The sequence below is a fragment of the Clavelina lepadiformis genome, chromosome 2 (genome assembly GCF_947623445.1).
Source record: "Clavelina lepadiformis chromosome 2, kaClaLepa1.1, whole genome shotgun sequence".
NCBI classification, from domain to species: Eukaryota; Metazoa; Chordata; class Ascidiacea; order Aplousobranchia; family Clavelinidae; genus Clavelina; species Clavelina lepadiformis.
The window spans coordinates 15,562,425-15,583,240 of NC_135241.1; the positions used below are offsets into that span (position 1 = coordinate 15,562,425).

General features: G+C 34.1%; 1 protein-coding gene across 1 annotated transcript in view; it reads left to right on the forward strand.

The window, feature by feature from the left end:
- The window catches only part of LOC143445311 (dynein heavy chain domain-containing protein 1-like), a 38,232-nt gene that overhangs the window by 7,838 nt on the left and 9,578 nt on the right, over nt 1–20,816 (forward strand). The window contains exons 20-74 of the mRNA XM_076944333.1: nt 33–135; nt 224–376; nt 1,217–1,431; nt 1,506–1,617; nt 1,726–1,908; nt 2,057–2,201; nt 2,330–2,409; nt 2,514–2,666; nt 2,835–3,028; nt 5,490–5,627; nt 5,912–6,100; nt 6,281–6,444; nt 6,612–6,690; nt 6,881–7,033; nt 7,149–7,322; nt 7,930–8,154; nt 8,423–8,590; nt 8,812–8,998; nt 9,344–9,591; nt 9,741–9,825; nt 9,951–10,091; nt 10,218–10,483; nt 10,616–10,713; nt 10,813–10,960; nt 11,101–11,197; nt 11,309–11,354; nt 11,513–11,644; nt 11,785–11,929; nt 12,044–12,229; nt 12,344–12,551; nt 12,633–12,772; nt 12,929–13,150; nt 13,405–13,552; nt 13,615–13,762; nt 13,984–14,213; nt 14,331–14,510; nt 14,606–14,707; nt 14,812–14,925; nt 15,026–15,161; nt 15,294–15,455; nt 15,562–15,716; nt 15,920–16,045; nt 16,240–16,366; nt 16,568–16,762; nt 17,098–17,202; nt 17,948–18,138; nt 18,246–18,396; nt 18,497–18,746; nt 18,848–18,969; nt 19,038–19,241; nt 19,335–19,431; nt 19,598–19,734; nt 19,864–19,974; nt 20,120–20,237; nt 20,443–20,695. Coding sequence (XP_076800448.1) covers nt 33–135; nt 224–376; nt 1,217–1,431; nt 1,506–1,617; nt 1,726–1,908; nt 2,057–2,201; nt 2,330–2,409; nt 2,514–2,666; nt 2,835–3,028; nt 5,490–5,627; nt 5,912–6,100; nt 6,281–6,444; nt 6,612–6,690; nt 6,881–7,033; nt 7,149–7,322; nt 7,930–8,154; nt 8,423–8,590; nt 8,812–8,998; nt 9,344–9,591; nt 9,741–9,825; nt 9,951–10,091; nt 10,218–10,483; nt 10,616–10,713; nt 10,813–10,960; nt 11,101–11,197; nt 11,309–11,354; nt 11,513–11,644; nt 11,785–11,929; nt 12,044–12,229; nt 12,344–12,551; nt 12,633–12,772; nt 12,929–13,150; nt 13,405–13,552; nt 13,615–13,762; nt 13,984–14,213; nt 14,331–14,510; nt 14,606–14,707; nt 14,812–14,925; nt 15,026–15,161; nt 15,294–15,455; nt 15,562–15,716; nt 15,920–16,045; nt 16,240–16,366; nt 16,568–16,762; nt 17,098–17,202; nt 17,948–18,138; nt 18,246–18,396; nt 18,497–18,746; nt 18,848–18,969; nt 19,038–19,241; nt 19,335–19,431; nt 19,598–19,734; nt 19,864–19,974; nt 20,120–20,237; nt 20,443–20,695 — 8,539 coding nt within the window. The remainder of the gene's footprint in view (nt 1–32; nt 136–223; nt 377–1,216; nt 1,432–1,505; nt 1,618–1,725; nt 1,909–2,056; nt 2,202–2,329; nt 2,410–2,513; nt 2,667–2,834; nt 3,029–5,489; nt 5,628–5,911; nt 6,101–6,280; nt 6,445–6,611; nt 6,691–6,880; nt 7,034–7,148; nt 7,323–7,929; nt 8,155–8,422; nt 8,591–8,811; nt 8,999–9,343; nt 9,592–9,740; nt 9,826–9,950; nt 10,092–10,217; nt 10,484–10,615; nt 10,714–10,812; nt 10,961–11,100; nt 11,198–11,308; nt 11,355–11,512; nt 11,645–11,784; nt 11,930–12,043; nt 12,230–12,343; nt 12,552–12,632; nt 12,773–12,928; nt 13,151–13,404; nt 13,553–13,614; nt 13,763–13,983; nt 14,214–14,330; nt 14,511–14,605; nt 14,708–14,811; nt 14,926–15,025; nt 15,162–15,293; nt 15,456–15,561; nt 15,717–15,919; nt 16,046–16,239; nt 16,367–16,567; nt 16,763–17,097; nt 17,203–17,947; nt 18,139–18,245; nt 18,397–18,496; nt 18,747–18,847; nt 18,970–19,037; nt 19,242–19,334; nt 19,432–19,597; nt 19,735–19,863; nt 19,975–20,119; nt 20,238–20,442; nt 20,696–20,816) is intronic.

Sequence of the window (20,816 nt, forward strand, 5' to 3'; positions counted from 1 at the left end):
ATTTTAATATCAACTTATTACAATATTTCCAGGTCTTTGTATGAAGTTGTCAAAATGACCTATAGGCAACTTACTCAAGAAGAAGAAAAACTGGATGAAAGAGTAAAATCATCATGGGAAGCATTTTTGTTCCAAGTAAAAATTGAAGCATGGTTAATGACTGAATAAATCTATAAAATTTATTTCTAAGAGCTATTTGTTGATTTTTTATCTCGTTTTGCAGCTAAAAGATGCGACTAGTTTTGTTAACAACCAGAAACCAATAGTTTTAAAACAAATCGATGAAGTTTTTCAAGTTCATTACTCGAAAGCTTTATCTGTTGCTGAACAGGCATCTAGTGGTGATATTATGGATCCTAAGTCTGACTGCAAGGAGGTAAGATTTATAATAATTCAAGTAAACAGACATGCTTATTCTTTGCAATGTTATTTGCATACTTCTACTAATTTTAGCTTTGTAAGAGTAGGTTTACAAAGGATGTGCTTTGCAAAAAAAGCGTCTTTTGTATCTACCTGCAGTAACGTAATTTATGTTCAGTATAGCTTGATTTTGTTTGTACTGTAGTGATTGGGTTCGCCTACAAGTAGTGTAGCAACTCGCTTGCTGATACAGATTCAAAAATTACCACAAACGTAAAGTCTACGTAGCTCAGCAATGAATATACTTGATACTTGAAAGTTCTTGACATCTTTTGGGGTGTGAGTTAGCCACACATCCCTTATAGTGTTATTAGTGAGTTCAGTCAAGCTCAATCACAACAGTATGTTGAATGCGATTGCCACACATCAGCGCAACAACAAGTAATCACACCAGAGCAAACATTTTCTTTCTTTTCACATCACCGCATGCAATTCATGGTAGCCTTGTGACTATCCAAGTAACCAGTGAATGTTCAGAAATTATCATTGGTAATGCTTGGATGATGGTAGTAAAAACTATTTAGTAACAAAATTATTGAACGCAAAGATTTATGTTTATATGTTAGTGATGACTTGTGAAGCAAAAGCTGCAGTGGAAATATATCTTAACATATTCAGTGTACAGAAAAATGCGAATGTGCGTGCATATAGCAACAGGCAGAGCATCGCATACATTACCTTGTAATTTTGTTTTTGAATTTGGTTATTGGTGGCTGTTATCAACAAGAAGATGTCTACCTCTCCAAAACATAATTTTTTTGTTAGTTATTCGTTTTAAAATGATATTCATAACTAGATGTTGGACCTGATTGGACAGTACATTGTGGAGTTCCAAGATGTATACAGCAAGTTAGCTGAGTTTAGTCGATTTCACGAGTCAGTGTGCGGTGAACCTTACCCGCTCCAAGATTTACACATGCATGCCCAGCAAATGAATATGCGGAGAGATTTGCTGAAATGTATTCATGTGTCGCGTTACACTATGGATGACTGGAAGGCAACAATGTTCAGGTAAGTGTTCTGCAATATTTTCTTGCAGAATAACTAATTGGTTGATTGCTTTACGTTTTTTTTACTTTTATTAGAAAATTTAATGCTGAAAATGCTATGAATAAAATTTCTGAATGGAAGCAATTGAGTGAAGTGTATAAAGAAAATCTCTCAAATGATGATGCAGTGCTTACTACATGGATACAAGTATTTACGATTTTAGATTCTGTTGAAAAATTGTATTATTGGTTATAGTTATCAGACTTTGTCTTTGTTTACATATAAGCTTGATTTTTTATGCGATTTTGTTGGTAGACCCTAGATAAGTTTTTACAAGAACTTCCTTTACTGCATCGTCTATCCCGAGATGCTATGAAAACTAGACACTGGAAGGAAATTTTTACTGGAATGGGCCAATCCTATGAACAAGGTTGGGCATTCACAGTTGAAGAATTGCTTACATATAAGCCATCAAGCCATGCTGATCTTATTAACCAGGTTGGTAACAAAATGAAGTTGTTGTAACATCTTGTAATTTTGATGTTTATGATTACTGTTCATTTGTATAAGAACGGAATTTCTGTAAAGAATAACTTACAACAGAACCAATAGTTTAAAACAATTATTTTTTTATACTTAATATTAGGTTTACCAAAACGCATCTGCAGAATATGCCCTTGAACAAACAATTAGAAAAATAAAAAATCAGTGGGAAAATCGTCAGTTTCAGCTTGCGAAGCATATCTATATGGTCAAAGCTCCTGCCACTGATGATTATGAACCTGATGACGGTAGTGCACATGTGCAGTAAATTTATTGTGTTTTTATCACATAATGCAAGCATTATGCACAAGTATGTAACTTAGATATATTATTATGCAATTGCATTAAACTTTTTATTTTAAACATTTTGCTACAGGACAGGTGAAGTCCCAAGCTACTTCTAAATATATGCGTCGCAAATTCATGTCTCGGAGAAAATCTAAGCTAGTGCCACAGGTACAATATATTGCCACAAGTTTGTTGCTGTTCTTAAATAGGGTAACAATTTTTATGGATTTCCATAAGACATTTGTTAACATAATCATTGCTGTATCTGACAGGGAAAGGACAGTGAGACCTATATACTTGTGGGTGTTGAAGATCTTTTGAAGGACTTGTCTGAAAGTCATGTCAGATTGCAAAGCATGCTCCAGTCACATCATGCTGCAGAAGTCAAAGCAGATGCAGAAATCTGGAGTGACACTTTGCAACAGGTTTCTGTTCGAATGTATAAAATAAATATGAATGCTAGCATATTAAGTGCGTATTATAAACAGGATGTTGATTACATTATTATATTCCTTAGGGCTGTCTAGTTAACGTAACACTTGAGGTCTTTGTACAATAGTGATATATGCTAAAAACATTTTCCGATATTTTAGATTGTTGAAATTATAACCTTATGGGTGTCCTGTCAAGGCAAATGGATGTACCTAAATAAAGTGTTACGTGGTGAGCCCAATCTTGTGGAAAAATTTCAAAATGAAGCCCTGAGATTTGAGATTGTGGATAAAAAATATCGAGTTTTTATTCAGACAATGTTACAAGATCCAAAGGTTTTGTCAGTTCTTTCCAGGTTGGTGTAGCTGTTTAATACTGATGTGTTTTTTGTAATGGAGGAACTTAATCTTTTAAATGTGCAATGGAATTAAGCAAAATAAGCAAAGACAAATTGTATACAGCTTAAACAACAGTCGATACTAGTACTGGTAATAGGTAAATTTATGACCTTGAAAAGTGTTGTGTAGCTATGTTAAGAAAGTGGGATGATGGCACTTAAGCCCAATAAAAAAGAGGTTGTTTGTACAAAGAGTCAAAAAGTGTTTATAGGCAACGAAACGTAACACAAAAACCCAACTACTAACAAAACGGATGTGTCATTTTCATCAACAAATGTTTTATTTGTGCCTGCAAACAGTGAAGAATTTCTATATGCATTTTATAGCATAGCTCAATGGTACTCAACCGGGGGTCCTTCCGCAAAGCGTTTTCAGGGGGTTCGTGAAAGTTTCTGAGTTTGCAACATGATTGATAAATTACAATTTTTAGCAAGTAGTTGCAAAGTAGTTTTTGTTTTCTAAAAATTACCCAGTATGGTTAAATCAAGATAGTACTTGAAAAGTTATCTTAAAATTGACTTTACCTCAGTGTCAGATCATAGCAAGGAAAAACCGCAATACGTTTTACGTTATGCTATTCTCAGCAATGAAGCAATGAAGCCATCAAAGCTTAAGTGTCACATGCAGCAGAAACACCCAGAGCATATGGAAAAAGACTTGTCTTTTTTCAAAAGGCATGAATTGTATGTGAAACAGCAAAAACTGGATGATGGGGATATTTTCAACAGCAAAGCACTGGTAGCATACAGGCTTTTAAAGTTTCAAGCAAAAAAGCCTCAGATGATAAGTGAAACAATTGTAAAGCCTTGTGCTTTGAAGATGGTGAAGTTGATTTTGGGTGAAAAAACGAAAAGAAAAAGGCAGGTTTCTTTATCTACCAACAGAATAAAAAGACACATTTCACTTATGTCAACAGACATCAAACAGCAAGTTATGGATGAAATCAAATGTTCTCCTATGTTTTCTATACAACTCGATGAATCCACAGATGTTGCATCATGCTTGCAGCTTTTGTTTTTTTGTCTGATATGAACATATGGAAGACCTCAAAAAGGAATTTTTCTGTTGTAATGCTTTGGAAACTACAGCCACCTCTCAAAATGTGATGGGCAGCATCTCTAAGTTTTTTTGAAACGGAAGACTTGCAGTGCGAAAAACTCTGTGGCGTATGTATATGATTTACAAATGAAAGTTAAAGAAAAATTTCCTCAAGTTAGAGGAGTACATTGCATGATACATCAATACACACTCGCCTGCAAAACTCTTCCAAGTTTTTTTGAAGAAAGTCGTTGATTCTGTAGTAAAAATAGTCAATTTTGTCAAGAAGAGCGTCACCACCTCTCGTCTATTTAAACAGATTGCAAAGAAATGAACTGTGAACATGAGACTTTTTTTGTTGAAAGGGAATGTTGTTGATCACTTCTTTGAGCTGAGAGTTGAAATCAAACTGTTTTTGGAAATGGTAAAGAAAGATACCTTGAACAACCTCTTCTGTGACAAAACATGGTTACATGGTCTGGCTTATTTCGGTGATATTACTAAACAATTGATTAAGTTTAACTTGAGACTGCAACGGCCTAATACAAACATTTTGCAACACCCAACATTTTAAGACACTTTGTGTAGCTTTGTAGAAAAGATACAAAATTGGAATTGAAAAGTCATCAGGGCAACTTTGTAATGTTTGAAAAACTTTATGGATTTAAAGCTGCGAGTATCTGTGCACAAATCAAACAGGAAATTAATGAACATTTACGATTGCTTGAAGTAGAATTCCAGAAGTATTCTCCTAATCTGGCTGAAGGGTTTAAAGCCATTCCACAAAATCTATTTTCTCCTGTGGTAAACATAGCTACTGTTTCAGAGGAAATGCAAGATGAATTACTGGATTTAAGGAATGACTCAGCCAGTCACATACTGTTTATGGAAAAATCACTTTCTCAGTCTTGGTGCACCATGTTGAAGTCGTACCCAAACACATCGATGGAAGCATTGCATGTTATTGTTCCATTCAACTCCACTTACCTTTGTGAAAGTGGATTTTATGCTCTCATTCATATCAAATCCAAGGCTCATAACCAACTAAATGTCGAAGACGATATGCAGCCAGCAATTTCGAAAACACAACCGTGTATTTCAAGACTTGCTTCTGATATGCAACAGCAGAAATCCCATTACATGTATTCGCTTTGAAAATATAAAAATGTCCACATAGCTTGGTGTTATTCTCAACTTAGGCAAATTCTACTGTATGAAACATTCCGTTGCCGTTTAAGACTTTAAGCTATAAACTAAAATTTTAAATAGAAAACTTTGGAGGGGTCCGTGACCGCGTTGAGGCCACCAAAAGGGGCCTGCCAAGATAAAAAGGTTGAGAATCACTGGTATAGCTTATATATTGATTTTTATCAAATATAGACGACATGGCCAGCAAGGATGGCGTGAACTTCAGGGAGAAAATTTACGAAAGCATCTGTTGTCTTGTATCAAAGATGAAGAGGAAATTCTTCATGATATTTCATCACTACTCAGTGTCTTTCGTTCTGAGTTTCCCAGGTATATGTAAGATTACTTCAAACTACGCTTACCATTGTTTTCTCTTTTAATTTATGTAATTAGATTGTAGCTTCAATGTTATCTTTATTTAACTGTCTTTCAACAACTTAACCAACATTAACAATATACCATCATCGTTAAAATTTTCTTGCAGGAATCATTATTTGTGTGAATTATCTTTTATTTAGTCTTTTCATTTGTCTAGTTTATTTTTTCCAATGATGGATAATTTTTAATAGTTTTTCAGACAAAATTTTAAGTCTAATATGTTTTATTCTATTTAGGATGTACTTTTTATGTGATGATGATTGCATACAGTTGCTTGGTATTTCCCAACAACCTAAAGCACTTGTCCCATTTGTGAAGAAATGTTTTAAAGGTGTACAGTCCCTTGTTTTCAGTCTTCCACGTTCTGTAAATGGACGTTTACACCACACCACGTCTTCACTTGATTTGGAACTACATTCACATAGGTGTATATCTTAGAATATATTTTACTTTTTTCCATTTGTAGTATTTTTCTGTTTCTGAATGCAAGTCTCTCATAAATGTTGTACACCTTCCACGGTGGTGTAAAAGTCATGATACTTTGATGCATTTATCGTATACCACATAAGAAACGTTTTGTGTGCATGCAAATGTATGTTTTTCAGACTCGAAGTGACTCATTTAATTGGAAGTCGTAAGGAACACCTTCCCATCACTCCACTTGTAGCACATAGTGATGCAACCATGTGGTTTAAGTCGTTAGAGCATAGCATCAAATCTGCAATTTCCAACCAGATAAAACAGGCCATTGAAGACAGAATGAGGAATGGTAAGCTAACTCGGGATGACAATGATTTTTGTTCTTATTGGCATTGTCCTAAAAATAATACTTTGAATGAATGCAATTGTTTTACTATAAGCTATAGCCTAAGGTGTTGAGTTTTACCAGAGGTGATAATTTTGTTATGCTTTATCACGATTTATCCACTCTTTCAGTTTCTTGTGTGAGTGACGTGCTGGATGAAATTCTTGAACTTGAAGTTAGACACCAAGAACTTGCAAGTCAAAATTTTAGGTTATTTCAGATTTATAAAGTTTATTTTCGTTATTATAATGTGTTGTTCATTTATGCTTATTACTTTGTGTGCTGAAATATAATCAATCAGATTCATTAGTTTTTTTACAAGATAGGCGATTTGAAGTGAATTGTTTATCAACAAGTTCAACACTTTCATGAAAGTCTTTATTCCTGTACTTTTTTTCAGGCATTGGATGTTGAAATATACTGGCCAAGTTGTACTCATCACAGATGCCATTTTATGGTATCGTGACATTTGGAAAATGCTTAAGAATGGGGGAAAGAAAGTAGATTATGAAAATGCTAAAAAGTCTACCATTCACAAATATAAACAGCTTAGGTAGTGTTTTATAAATATAAATTGTTACTTAACGTAACAACATACTACTTGCTTCATTTTTTGTTAACAATAATGTTACATAGTGTTTTCAATCTCTCAATTTTACATATTTCAGTCAAACCTTGCAGCATAATGCTTCACATTGTGAGAAGTCTATTTTAAGGATGAGGCTGCAATCTCTACTTTCATCGCTGATTACTCAAACAGCATATTATAAAGATATTTTGAAGTCTCTGGAAATGAGTTCAGTTGCATCACCTAAAGCTTATGAATGGCAAAGAATTTTAAAGTGAGATGAAAAATTTAGTGACCACGTTGCTTGATGATTATATCTCTTTGAAATAATCAAGGCAATCATTAATATGAATTTGTATATTTTCGCTTGTTTATACAAGCTTAGTCCTTCACATAGAAAGATATATGGCTCATAAGTAAGCGGTTTTACTTACTGAGACCTCAATTCACCTGAAATTTCAAATACTTAGTCAATAAAAAACTGTTGATGGTGACTTAAATGTTTACACTAATTGCAAAACTGCATAATAATTTTCAGTTTCGGCCTTAGCAAATGCGAGCCCCTACGAAAGAACTTATGGCGGGGGCCACTTGCCAATTTTAAATAACTTAATGGAATAATGATATTAACAACATTAACCACATATCAACTCTTTGCACATCAGCTCCCATCAAAGCTTTGGTATTTCCAACCAAATATTCTCTTCCAACAACAAATTAGAAATAGCACTGTGATTTGCACAAAATAGAAGCTAAATTTGAGTTTTGGTGCTAAGCAGTGTGGGGCCCTCAAAGGTGCTGGACACAATGCAGTCACATCACTCGCATTGGCCTAAAGCCGGTTCTGATAACTTAGTTGTGACAAATTTCCTCTTATATAGGCTCTCTGCTGAAATTGTGGATTATTCAAATGTGGGTGTTGAAAAGAAACAATCATATGTGAAACGTGAAGCTTATGATCTTTCCTCAGTAACGTCTGTAGGTGGTTGTTATGTTGAACATATCTCTTACAAAGAACCATTTGGATATGAATATGCTTCATTTGCAAATGATAACAACAAAATTGGTGTATGCACAGGAACTGTTATAACACCAGTCACTGAAAGGTGATTGACTTTTACTGGATTTTAACTGATATTGTTTGGTTTCTTTTACCTGTTTTTGTGATACCACATTTCTTGAAGCATTTTTTTACATTTATTTTCCTCATTTTCAAACTGACATATAATTTTATAGTGTTAGTGATATTAATAGTTAGTTTTAGTTTTGTGTCTATTGGGAAGGAAATTTCTCACAAAATGTTAATTTATGGTAGTTTTTATTGACATGCAGAATGCAGGTTGCCTTTAGATACATAGTTTCCAAATTTTACAGATGCATGTTGGATCTTGCTTTATCCATGAGGCTCGGACAATGCGGTGGTCTTTTTGGTCCAGTTGGAGTCGGAAAGTCCACTGTTATTTCTGAACTTTCCAAGGTTTTCGGACGCCAATTGATTAATATAACCTGTTGTGAAGAATTACCTATAAATGTTATGAAAAGGCAAGCTTCTAGACATTTTTAACTGCTTTTGGATTTTTTCATACAAAGTGGATTAAGTTGTCCATAATTATGTTGTCCACGATTATGTTCAATATTAACCGTGCGGATTCTATAAAAGCTTCATCTTTATACATTAACTTATAATTTATATGAAATAGTCAGTAATAATAATGACATATAATCTAAATGTCAAATTCTAATTGATAAAACATTTTACGTAGATGCTTGTGTGGAATGGTAGAAACAGGAGCATGGCTATGCTTTCAGCAAGCTGAACGGTTGCCAGCATCATCTTTGTCTATACTATCTCAGCACATCAAGGAGATCCAGCAAACATACAAAACAATAGAAAATTCATACAACTCTCAGTACAGCATACATGGCAGGGATGGAAATAACTTTTTAAAGGTTTGATTGTACAGCTAATGTTTTGTTTCTTTTCTGCTAAAATAATTTTTTTGTTTCTAGTTTTTACAAATATTGTAGTTGATGTTTGTGAGGTACAAAGCTGATTGTGCTGCATATGGTACGTATCTGTTGTAAATAACCTTTCTGCTGCTATTTGGAGTTAAAATTGATAGCACATCATGAAAAAATCTTGGAATTAATCTGGTGCTCTATTACTGTAGATTGTTTTATTGTGTAAAAAAACTATCAATTGCATTGCAGATGCATTCAGTTTAAAACTATTTACTTGAGTTGTAATAAAAATCTGAGTAATTTTTTTAATGTACGTTTTTGCAATTATTTCAGAGAAGCAATTCTGTCACCACCTTGCACAAGAGCACTCCAAAATCTACATGGCAACCACAAGTGTCAGAAACATACGTAGATTCTTTGAAAAGGTTCTCTTTTGAAGATTATGAAGCTGATAAGTATTTATCTGATAGTACTGACCAACCAATTATGGACCAAATTATGGGAAGCATGATATTTGATGGACACCTACTGCAAGCTCGCCGTGGATTTTCAGTATTTTTAACATTTGCTGCATATGAAAGGTAAAATTGTTGTAAATATAACTTTTTCCTAGACATTTTCCTGGACTTCTTCCTTTACCAGACATAGTTTGATTTATGTTTTGATTCGTGTTCAGTGATTGTAGATTGCTTTTAATCTTGTTGTAAATTTATTGACATACATTTTTCAGCCGCTTTCCAAATGTACCAGACAATCTGCGCTTAAGTTATCGGCCAACCTGCTTCTTCAAACCTGACGTTCGAAAACTCATTGAGGTAAAACTTCAGGAAGTCATGAATTATTTAACATGTCTAAAATATTAACATTATTTTTTGATAGGCTTTGTTTATGCTTTGAGAATTTAAGTTTCTAAGAAGCATGATTTTACTTATTTTTCAAGGTTTGGTTACAAGCCGCTGGTTTTTGTGACTTCATTAACTTGTCAGTAAAACTCTATAAAATGTATGAAGTAATCAATTCAAATGCTGATGTTGTTTCAATTGATGGCAAAGGAAAAAGTCCACAAGCTTCTTCTGCTGTGGTAAAACTTTTTTTTGTATAATATACATAAATGTGTACAATTTTTTTCACAAACCTAATGTTTTTTTTTCAAAATTTTTGTCACTTCATGCTTGTAAATTATGATATTTTTGTCTTATTATGACAGATGGCGCAAGTTAATTTGGCGACTTTGAAACTTATCATCTTAATTGGTTTGAGTAATTGCGTCAAACTTCGTTCTCAACAACGTAGTCGCGCTGAATCAGTATCAGATAGTGACGGTTCAATTGTATCTCGTGCACCGTCAGCTACTTCTTCTACTACAAGTATTAGCAGGTCGAGTCGTAGATCCGAAGTGATCTTAGCTAATCACAATGAAGAAGTTGCCATAGTTGATGCTATTCTAGCAATACTGCCTTCAAAGCTCCCAAGGTTATTTTCAATTAAGTTTAATTTTATAAAAATTATAACCACAGCTCTCACTGCAATTCTGTGTGACCTACTGTAAAATTTACGCAAACTTTTGAAATAAGTTTCTTGTAAATCCAATTTTAATTTGTTCAGCACATACAGTGTCACCAGGCTTAAGGAGAATTTGCGCAGTGTTTTTCCTTTAAGTGCTAGACCAATTGTTTCAAGCGATGCACATCAACAGCTAGCAAGTATGTTGACGTTGTTGACACGTATTTATCACATTTACAATATTTTTTTGGCAAAATTATAAATGGCAAATTTTGTTTCCATATGTTTTTCAATTCAAGATGCTGTGCAGAAGCAAATGGTAGTCGATGGTTTACACCCCTCATCAGAATTTGTTGAAAAAGCTTTGCAGTTGTATACTTCTCTCAATCAAAGTAAAGCAGTGGTCATAGCTGGTTTAGCAGGTTCTGGCAAAACTACCTTATACAGGTAGCACCATGTTGTTTTCAGAGTAGAATTGCTGTCTTTGCTCAGAAACATATTATTATTAGAGTAAATTGCTGTAAGCAATTTTGTTAACTAGCTCTTGTAAACATTATAATATAACGTTTTTAAAATGTTATTTAAAGGATACTTTCAAAGGCATTAAATTCGTTGAACAGCCAAATTGAAGGCAGTAGTAGTTTCACTGACATATCACTGAGCTCAACAACACTTGCAACTCAGGTTATACTTTATGATGTTGGCATTCATCTTTTACTTGTACATAGTTTTAAAACAAGATATATTTTAGTAATGGATCAAATTAACAGTCTTTGCTCAATTTACATTTTGTAGGTGATCCATTCTTCTAACTCGCACTTTAGCACGTTTGGAATTCAAGGCAAGAATATTTATTGTTATCAAAAAATGTCTAGACATTTGCAAAACTGACATATTTGTGCATTTACCTTTTTTTGAAGGTATCATGATATTATTTTTAGAAAATAGATTTTAAGTAGTAGATTAACCTGAGTGTTAAGTTTATTAATCCATAAACAGGCAAGAGCAGTCGGGATCTGCATTCTAACCAGTCTACCTACTCGGTCGACATCACAAATGTTTTTCCAAATGCTTATAGAGCTCCAGAACTCTTTGGATTTTATGAAAGCAAGACAAACCTTTGGAAACAAGGTAAACCATTTATTTATCAAACATAAATATTGCTTCATATTTTCACTATATAATCAGCTTTTAAACTGAAATGCCGAATAATAAAATACATAAATAAAAAAACAAAATAATTTGGAATTGATTTTTTTAATTTTTCATAGGTCTGTTGGTAAAATTACTAAAGGAATGCACAATCATCCATAAAGTTGGTAAAAAAAACAATACAAAGCCTAAAGGAGCTCCAAGTGAAACCTTGCAGTCCTCTGATAGATCATTTGAGATAACAACTGACAATCCAGTTTCTAGGTAATAAAAGGTTTAATTTATATTTTTTTGTCGTAATTTTTTGGGGAAATAGGTGTGTTTAGTTAACCTTACCCTTCATTGTATTTACCACATTTCATGACACATATACTTTAGGTTGCATAAATGGTTAGTGTTGGATGGTGAAATTTTACCTGCTTGGGTTGATAATATTCGAACCCTTCTGGATGGCCATCATCGATCTCGCATGTGTGATATGGATGAAGTTATTATTCCTAAAACTACACATATCCTTTTTGAAACAGCTGATGTTGCTTCAGCATCTCCAGCAGTTTTATCACAGTAATATATTATACTGTTAATGATGCTATCAATGCAGTTGAACTTTAAAATAAATACATGTAGCTGCTTTTAAGCTGCTGTTATTAAATGTGAATGATTTTTCATGTTTGATAGGTGTGCGGTTATCCATTGCAATTTATATGAGAATTGGCGGAATATTGCTTCATCCTGGCTTGATAATGCTTACGGAAAGTTTGCAGTTGCCAGAAAATCTGTTAGAATGTGGAAGGAACTTATCGAAGATTTGGTACCTTCTACACTAAACTTTTTGTCTCAACACAAATCTTCAGTTCTTGAGCATGGTATTCCCCATGCCTATAAGGTATTTCTTGCTTGCATGGGTTTATTTGCGCACTTTTGTAGGCTTAACATTTGTTAGGCCGCCATGTGAATTATATAACAGGAAAAGGGTCTTACTGCGATGGGAGTTCGTGAAATTTCATCATTTTTATCCATCTTTACTGCTTGCTTAACTTCACGCCACATGACAAGAGATTATCTCGGCCACACCAAAGAAGACGATGATGTTACTATAGATAAAAGGTATAACATCAAATCCTTTTTTAACTTATCTATGTAGGAAACCCTTAATAGATATTCAATGTGTCATGATCTACTTTTCATGCCATTTTTATTGCTCATAATAAACATCTATTTAATTACATTTTTTAATAACAGAAAAGTTTCTAATTTGATCAGGCAATCCCATAGTGCATCAGGATCTCCAGATGATAATCAGTCAACTCCAACTCGTGGTAGTAGTGCAAGATCTGGTTTAGATGATGCCATTCCTGATTCGTATCATCAAACTTCATTGAACTTGTTTGGATTTGCGTTTGTGTGGGCATTCGGGGGTAATCTCCTTGAAAATGAAATGCCCATGTTTGATGATTTTGTCAGGGATGCTTTCCGGAAAGCAAGGTTATTTGAATTGCTTCTAAAAGTTTTTTTCTCCATAAGTGTTTTTGAATATGATAATGAAAGCAATTCGTTGTTATTATAATTATTCACAGCTTGAAACTTGAAACATAATATAATGTTTTAAAATGCTGTACTGTAGTTAAAGTATTCTATGACCCAGTAATATTTAGTCATATTCATTAAATAGGCATTGTCATTGCCGAATCCTATTTTTATTTACTCGTTGTATTTTTGACTATTGAAATCTTATTCAGACACACCCTGAGTTTCCCAGTGTATGAAACTGTATATGATTATTTTGTTGATGATGAGTTCAGTCGTTTTACACTTTGGGAAGATAAGATTGATCTTCGACCTCGAGGTGTCATGAATGATGGAACATCTTACACCCCACTGCATCAGGTATAAGTATAAATTGCCGCTATCTACAGATATTCCTCTTATTTCTCGTTTTGAATTATTAGATGGAAAAGTATGCTTATCTCTCAAGAATCTTGCTTCAGTCCCAAAAATCAGTTCTTTTAGCTGGGGAAACTGGTTGCGGCAAAACCAGTCTTGTTAACAACATGCTACAAACTGAACTTGGATTGACAAAAATTTCGTTATCTCCTGGTAAGTAATGTATTGGCCATTACACAATCTCAATTATTAGTGAGGTACAGAATCGCTTTTGTAGAAGTAAGTTTTATATAGAATCTTGTGAATAAAGGTTGCGTTACAATAACCATACAAATGGTGAGACGAAGAACTGTGTTTGCTTGCTTATCATATATTATTTCAATTCATATATTACATATATTATTTCATTTCGATTTCATATATTCTTTAAATAGGACTCAGCGCGTCACTATTTCAAAAATTGTTGGAAACAAAAGCCTCTCCTACTATCAAACAGCATAATCTTGGTCTGATGGCGCATCCAAATGCAATCATAGCTTCTCGTACACTGGAAAAGCATCAGGCATTGTTTTTTCTTGACGATTTGTCCTGTGCTGGAGCAATTGTTGACAAATCACACGGCCAGAACAGGATTGTGCAACCAACTTTGGAATTACTGAGACAGGTGCAGCATAGTGTTTTCTTTCCTTTTCACAAAAGGTTATAAATTTTGTATGGAGCTTGTAAAATTTATATAGTATTAAAATTGTATGCTAAAACATATATTGTCTTTCTATTCTAGGTCATTTGCTTAAATGGAACATATGATCACGAAAGATTGATTTTTAAGTCAATGGAACAAGACATGGCCTTTATTGCAGCTTGTGGCTTGCCAAGTGAATTAGGAAGTGGACTTGGACATCGACAACATCTTACATCTCCGCGGCTTACCAGACGTTTTGTTACTTTGCACTTTTTGAAGGTAATTTGTAAAATACCAATTTACAATTTAATTCATTTTTGTGTTATATTTCAAATTTCATACTAATAATGCTATATTACAATCACGCTACATAGCCTACAAAAGAGTCTATACTCAGCATTTATCACGATGCTGTCCAATCTTGGTTAGAGGAATTTCCAGCCTACTCACTTGCTAGACATTATGATCTTTCACAGGTGCATTTTCTTATTAAATTAAGAGGTTTGCTAGTTAAAATGTTTGTGATCACACCTTATCTGTATTTTGATAACTGGTGCAATTTTCAATACGGTACATGCAGGCAATCATTTCTGGTGCGTTTGATCTTTATACCATGATAAAATCTTACTTGAAACCATCTCCTAGAAACCCACATTATATTTTCTCATTGCATGACTTAAGCCAAATAATGCAGGTTGGTGAAGTGTGAATAAACATTTATCAATGATCGATTTTGATTGACATCTACATATCTTTTGTTGCATATCAACTTATTATTGAAAGATATGTTACAGGGTTTGTTTCTGCTCACTCCTCGAACAAGAGGGCGTCCAATCCCCATGCGTAAACGCGGAGCTGGTGGCACAGAACCTCCAAAGAGACCAGGAGGAGGCAGACAAGTTGGCAGGTTTAGAGCTAACAGAGGTTGGGGTGAGTGCAGTTTTTGGTTTCAAGAAGCAAAATCTAAATTCTTTATTACCTTTAACTTTGGCAGGTCCAATATTCAGATGTGTACAAGTATGGTAAAAGAATAATTGGTAGTTCTTGCTTTATTTTCTTTAGGTGATGTGTCAGTAGGCAGTGTTCCACCTATGATGAGGACGGTAGTTCGATTATGGTTGCACGAATGCATGAGAACATTCCATGATCGTCTTGTTGATGACAACGACAGAAAGTGGTTATCACATACTCTTTTTGATGTTTTGAAAAATCATTTTTGCTCCGGTAGGACTGGTTTTAGATAAAAACTTTTCCACTATTTTAACAAGTTGTTCTTGGCAATGCACTAACATTGTTTTCTGCCACAATACACAAACTATGCATGCAATAGGCAAAGATGAAAGACCAACATCGCCGGCTATAGAGAGAGTTCGTATTGTGAAAACCCCTATTCCATCTGGTGGTGCCACACCAATTCCAAGAATGTTATCCAGCTCTGGAACTTCAGAGTCGCTTCAAATCCAGGATGATGACACAGATAATTTGGTACATTTGGTATTCAGTGAAATAAATATATGTACATATTTATTTTTCTGTGTATGTTTGTGTGTGTGTGTGAGTGTGTGTGTTTATGTAAACCTGTACATTGTACTCATGCGATGTATTCATATGCAAGTTTACTTTTCTGTATGCAATTTTTGGTTCCGCCAAAACATTTTAATAGTAATTTGTAATAAAATAATTTTTAGCAAGAAAGCCTGTCTGAATATGACACATCTACAATACAACAGACTGATAATGAACTAGAGGAAACTGACAGTGAAATTAGTATTCGTTCCCAGATTCCAGTTGAAAGTTTCTCTTCAGATGTACAGGTGCCATGATTCATGTTTAATTTTTTAATTGTAAAGTAACGTAAAGCTGTTAAAGTTAGCTATTACTACTTTAGTATGTTATCCTACGATATTTTAAGGCTATTAACTGTAATTTAATCTATTAGCCTTTTGCCATCTGTATTTATGATCACTTCTACTTTTTTGACCAATCTATTATGTGCCTTTTTTCCTAGAAAGCAACATCATTTGAAGTCATCAGTAATAACTCCACATCGTCTCCTTCACAGCAAAGCTCTGCACTCTTCTCCTATTCAAACATATCTGACCAAAGCCAAAGTATATTGTCCAATACCGTTAAAGGTAATTTCATGAGCTCAGTTCAATACATTACATTTCTGTTCAGTTGACTTGTGTTTCTTGCAATTGCCAAATCATTTCAAATTGCATACGTTATGTCAGCATTTGTAATTAATTCTGTTATCAACACATGGCTTTGGCAGCTGTTGCTCATTTTAAGATCCAGTTATAATATCCTATTTTCAAAGCATTTCTATACTCAAGGGCTTCCAGAACCTTTATCCACACCATCAACTAAAGAGTCGGTCCTACAGGATGACTACAAAAGTGAAACAGCAACAGTAGCATTAGATGAAGATACAACAACATCTGAAGACTATGAATCCAGAGCGAACACAGCATTTACTGAAGATGACACACAATCTGCTGTCACTGGTTATACAACTGAACTAGAGTCAGGTGATACAATCTGCCAGTTGCTGTTCTCCAGTTTTGTATAACATAATGTTATGAGTTAAATTTGAGAATATATATTTAACTATGGATTTAATGAGTTGGGTGACATAAACACGCAGAAGTATATTTTATTAATAAATTACTGTGTATGTCAATTCTAGCAACTCTTTAAAGATGGTTTTTATTTTAAGTCTAAAACGTGATAAAATTATGTACCAATGTCCTTCCAGCAGAGCCTGTATCCTTCTGTTCGCTTGTATGCATACTGTATCATTTAAGTAGTAATGTGAAACATTTGCTAAGGTTAGTAACAAAAATAGAAAATATTTCATTTACAGTATTTCAATCTGAAACCACCATAGAAGATTCGACAGAAACCGAATCCAGTATTTCAGTTAAACTAAATCTCGATGAAAAGAAGACACCTGCGGTTGGATTTCGAGGTGTGGCCTTCAACACATTTTGCTACTTTGTGTTGTACGATGGTCACCGCTTTATAAGCCCACCCCGGTACTAGACCATTTTGGGCATATTAAGTGGGAAGTGAGTTTTTGTCGCTCCAGTCCCTATACAAGTATAGATAGCTGTACCATGTTCACAATACCTGCAGAAAACAGCAAGTTTATACTGTAATTTTAACCAGCAACATTTATTGACATATACCGGTAGTACTGTATTTTACTGCACAAAACCATGAAAAAACATTAATTAGTATACATAACTAAGTTTTTTATGCAACACTTGGATCAGAAATTAATTTTTCCACTTAAAAGAGTGTCAGAAGTGTGTAAAGAAATGACGCATAGCGTAGCTGAATTTGACATGAAGCACACTGAGCTGAAAATCTTCATCACTCCATCTTTGTCCTCAATTCTCTGGAATTACGTTTCAAAAATGGCCTTGTAGACCTGGGTTTTAAACTTATAAGACAGAATATCTTACTGCAGTAACAAATCATGTGAATTGAGACCTGACTAAATTGGGCTTATAAACAGCAGGTTTATAAAGCAGTAACCACAGTATACAATTTTTTTACTTTGTACATGTTTTGAATTAAAATTATTTTAAATACATGTTAGTGGTTTGCTAAACTAAGTCTATATTTAACTATATTATCAACAATATCTATGCATAAACATATAGACATAGAAGACTGTGGTTGTTGTAGCCATGACTGTTTTTAATTAGATCAATCAGTTCACCCTTCAGTTGGAATTGACGAGAGTCAAAATACTTCAAAACCTACCAGGGCACAGCATGGAGGTGGAAAGCCGTCCAGACCAGGTGGTGCCAAACTTGGAGTGACATTTATGCCTGGTCTCATTGATGATACTGATGTTGCTACTAATGTCACTGGACCTCTTATTCCACTTGATCAGGTTAGCTTTTGAACAGGAAAATAGCATGATAATTTATATGTTTTTATATATATTTGATCCTATTTTTGGCTTGTGTTCATTGTTTTTGTTTTGTTTTATTTTTTCAGGTTCTTCATTACAATGAAGAAATGCAGTCTATTCTTTTCAGCCGTGGTTTGCTTTCAGCTGCACTAGGAAAATACACAGATCCATATGCAGAAAGCACAGAAGGCCAGTTAGCTGAAGCCTTGAAACAGGGCTTACAAGAGTTCAATAGAAGTTAGTAAAATTATTTAGTTGGTAATGCAATTCTTTAAGCATTTATTCACAAAGCGAAATTAATTGCATACTTCTAATAAATATGGTCTGTTTATTTTAGATGCTTCGGAAACGGAACATATGAATCTCGTATTCTTTGGTCAAGCAGTTCGCCACGCTGCAAGACTTTCTCGCATTTTGTATATGAAAAGTAGTGGTCATGCTCTCTTGCTATCATCAGCACGTTTTACTGGGAGGCAGTCACTTATAAAGCTTGTTACTTACTTGAACAATGTTAAGGTTTATACAACATCCTCAATGCACACTGGGGATGCAGACAAAGAGACATCATATCAAAGTCAACTCAGACAGTGTGTATTTTAGGTCTTTTAGTTATTAAGTTTTAGTTGGTAAGTACAAAAAACAAAATATGAGCAATTAAATTTGATTAGTAAAATTGTATTCTGTATAGAATTATTAAAGATGCAAGTTTTCAAGCGGGAGTTTATGAGAAGAAAGTTGCTTTAGTATTACATGATGATATTTCTAGTGATCCTCAATGCATAGATGATGTTTGTGCCGTCATTCGTGAAGGTGAAGAACATCAATTCGTTTTTGCAACAATTTGAATTTTTATAATGCAGAATGATATTGTTTTGCAGGTCGTTGCCCCGCTTTGTATTCGCAAAAAGAACTTGCCACTATCGTCACGGCATTTGCACCTCCTTCGTCTAAAGCTGCAATTTCTGCAGAGGGTGGCCGAATGACCTCTTTAGAAAAGTTAGACCAGCAATTAGAAGAATACTTTGCAAAGGTTATTCAGAACTTTCATGTCATTATATTGGCAACATATCCGGACTTAGAAGGTGAGTAAAAAGATTGAGTACATTGATAAATACATTACATTGAGATTTTGTTCTTGTATGTCATCAAAGCTTTACATTATATTCTTGTGATAGGCCCACATGATTTTTCAATTCTGCAGCGAGAAAGAACAGATAGGGTTGTATTTCATAACAATGACAGAATTCAATCCTTTTATCAATTCTTGAAAAGGTTCGTGCAACACCGTAGCAAAAACAGTTTTTATAAATTTTGCAGACATATAGTTTTGGCATTATAGTTTCAGGTAAGTAATTTAGTTACTACTTGAATCTATGGTAGTCATTAATAGCTAGTTATAGTATAAGTAGGCTATTTGGTAAAACTGTTTTATGTCCAGATATCCTGACTTGCTGACAAGATTTTCATGCATTGATCTCTATCGTGGTTGGGATCACTCTTCTTGGCAAATGGTAGCTGAGCATTTTATAACTGAAAGTTTTGACATGGAGAGGGATCACATAGCGACAAATTCAGGTTTTTTTGGACTAGTTACAAGATGGAATTTATTCATCAAACTAATTTTCTTCAGCATAATTATGGGTATGAAGTTCAGTTTACTTGGCCATCCTTGTTCATTTTTTCCTGGATTTTTTAAAATTTTAGGTCCTTATCACACAATACCATGGTCCATGGATACATCTCCAGATCTGCAGTTGAATCGACTTTGCTATTTCTTAGCATATGTTCACTGTGATGCAATGTCAAGAACCTCAGGTGATCAATCAAATAACCCCAAACCCTGGCTATGGTGTAAATTCTTCAAAGAAAAACATTAAAAATGTTTGAGAAAAATTGTTTGAAGATTTCAATTGGTTATTGTATTTGTAAGGCTCATTTTGAATTTGTTTTTGTGTCATAGCATCCCTTGGTCATGGTGCTGACTTAATTTTGAACCCTGTGACTGTGAAGCAAACTGCTCAACTATTTATTAGTATAGTGAAGATGGTGAAGTCCGAGCAAATGAAAATTATTAAAAGGTGTTCAAGTTAAGCTATGAACTTAAAACCTTTTAATCAATTAATATTTAAGAAAAAGTTTTTTGTTATAAGTGTGTAGCTTAGCTAAATATTTGAAATATTTATTAACGTTGCACAACTTATAAATTTTCATGTTAATTTAATTCAGTAAAGCTTCTATTGTATTTATTTAGGGCTTATAACTTTGTCAAATTTTAATGCAAAGATATGAGCAAGCATTACGTAAGATTCGTGAAGCAGAAAATTCACTTCGAGATTTCCGAGATGATCGTGAAGGTTTAATTCAGCATCTGGAAGATGCTCGCCAGACTGAAAGATCTTGGAAGCAACATGTTGAAGCAGAAAGACAGGAGTATGCAGAAGCTAGGGAACGTTGCACAATTGAAGAAGAGAACATTGAAACACTGGAAGCAGAATTGGACCTACTAAAACAAGAGACAGATGTAGCATTTGATGCGGTAATGAACTACAGTGCCTGCTCTAGAATGCTCATTGAGTTATATAATAATCCTGTTGGTTAATATTTAGCTATGGTGATCTTTCAATGCAAACTGGACAATTCTCAAAGTGAAAAAAACA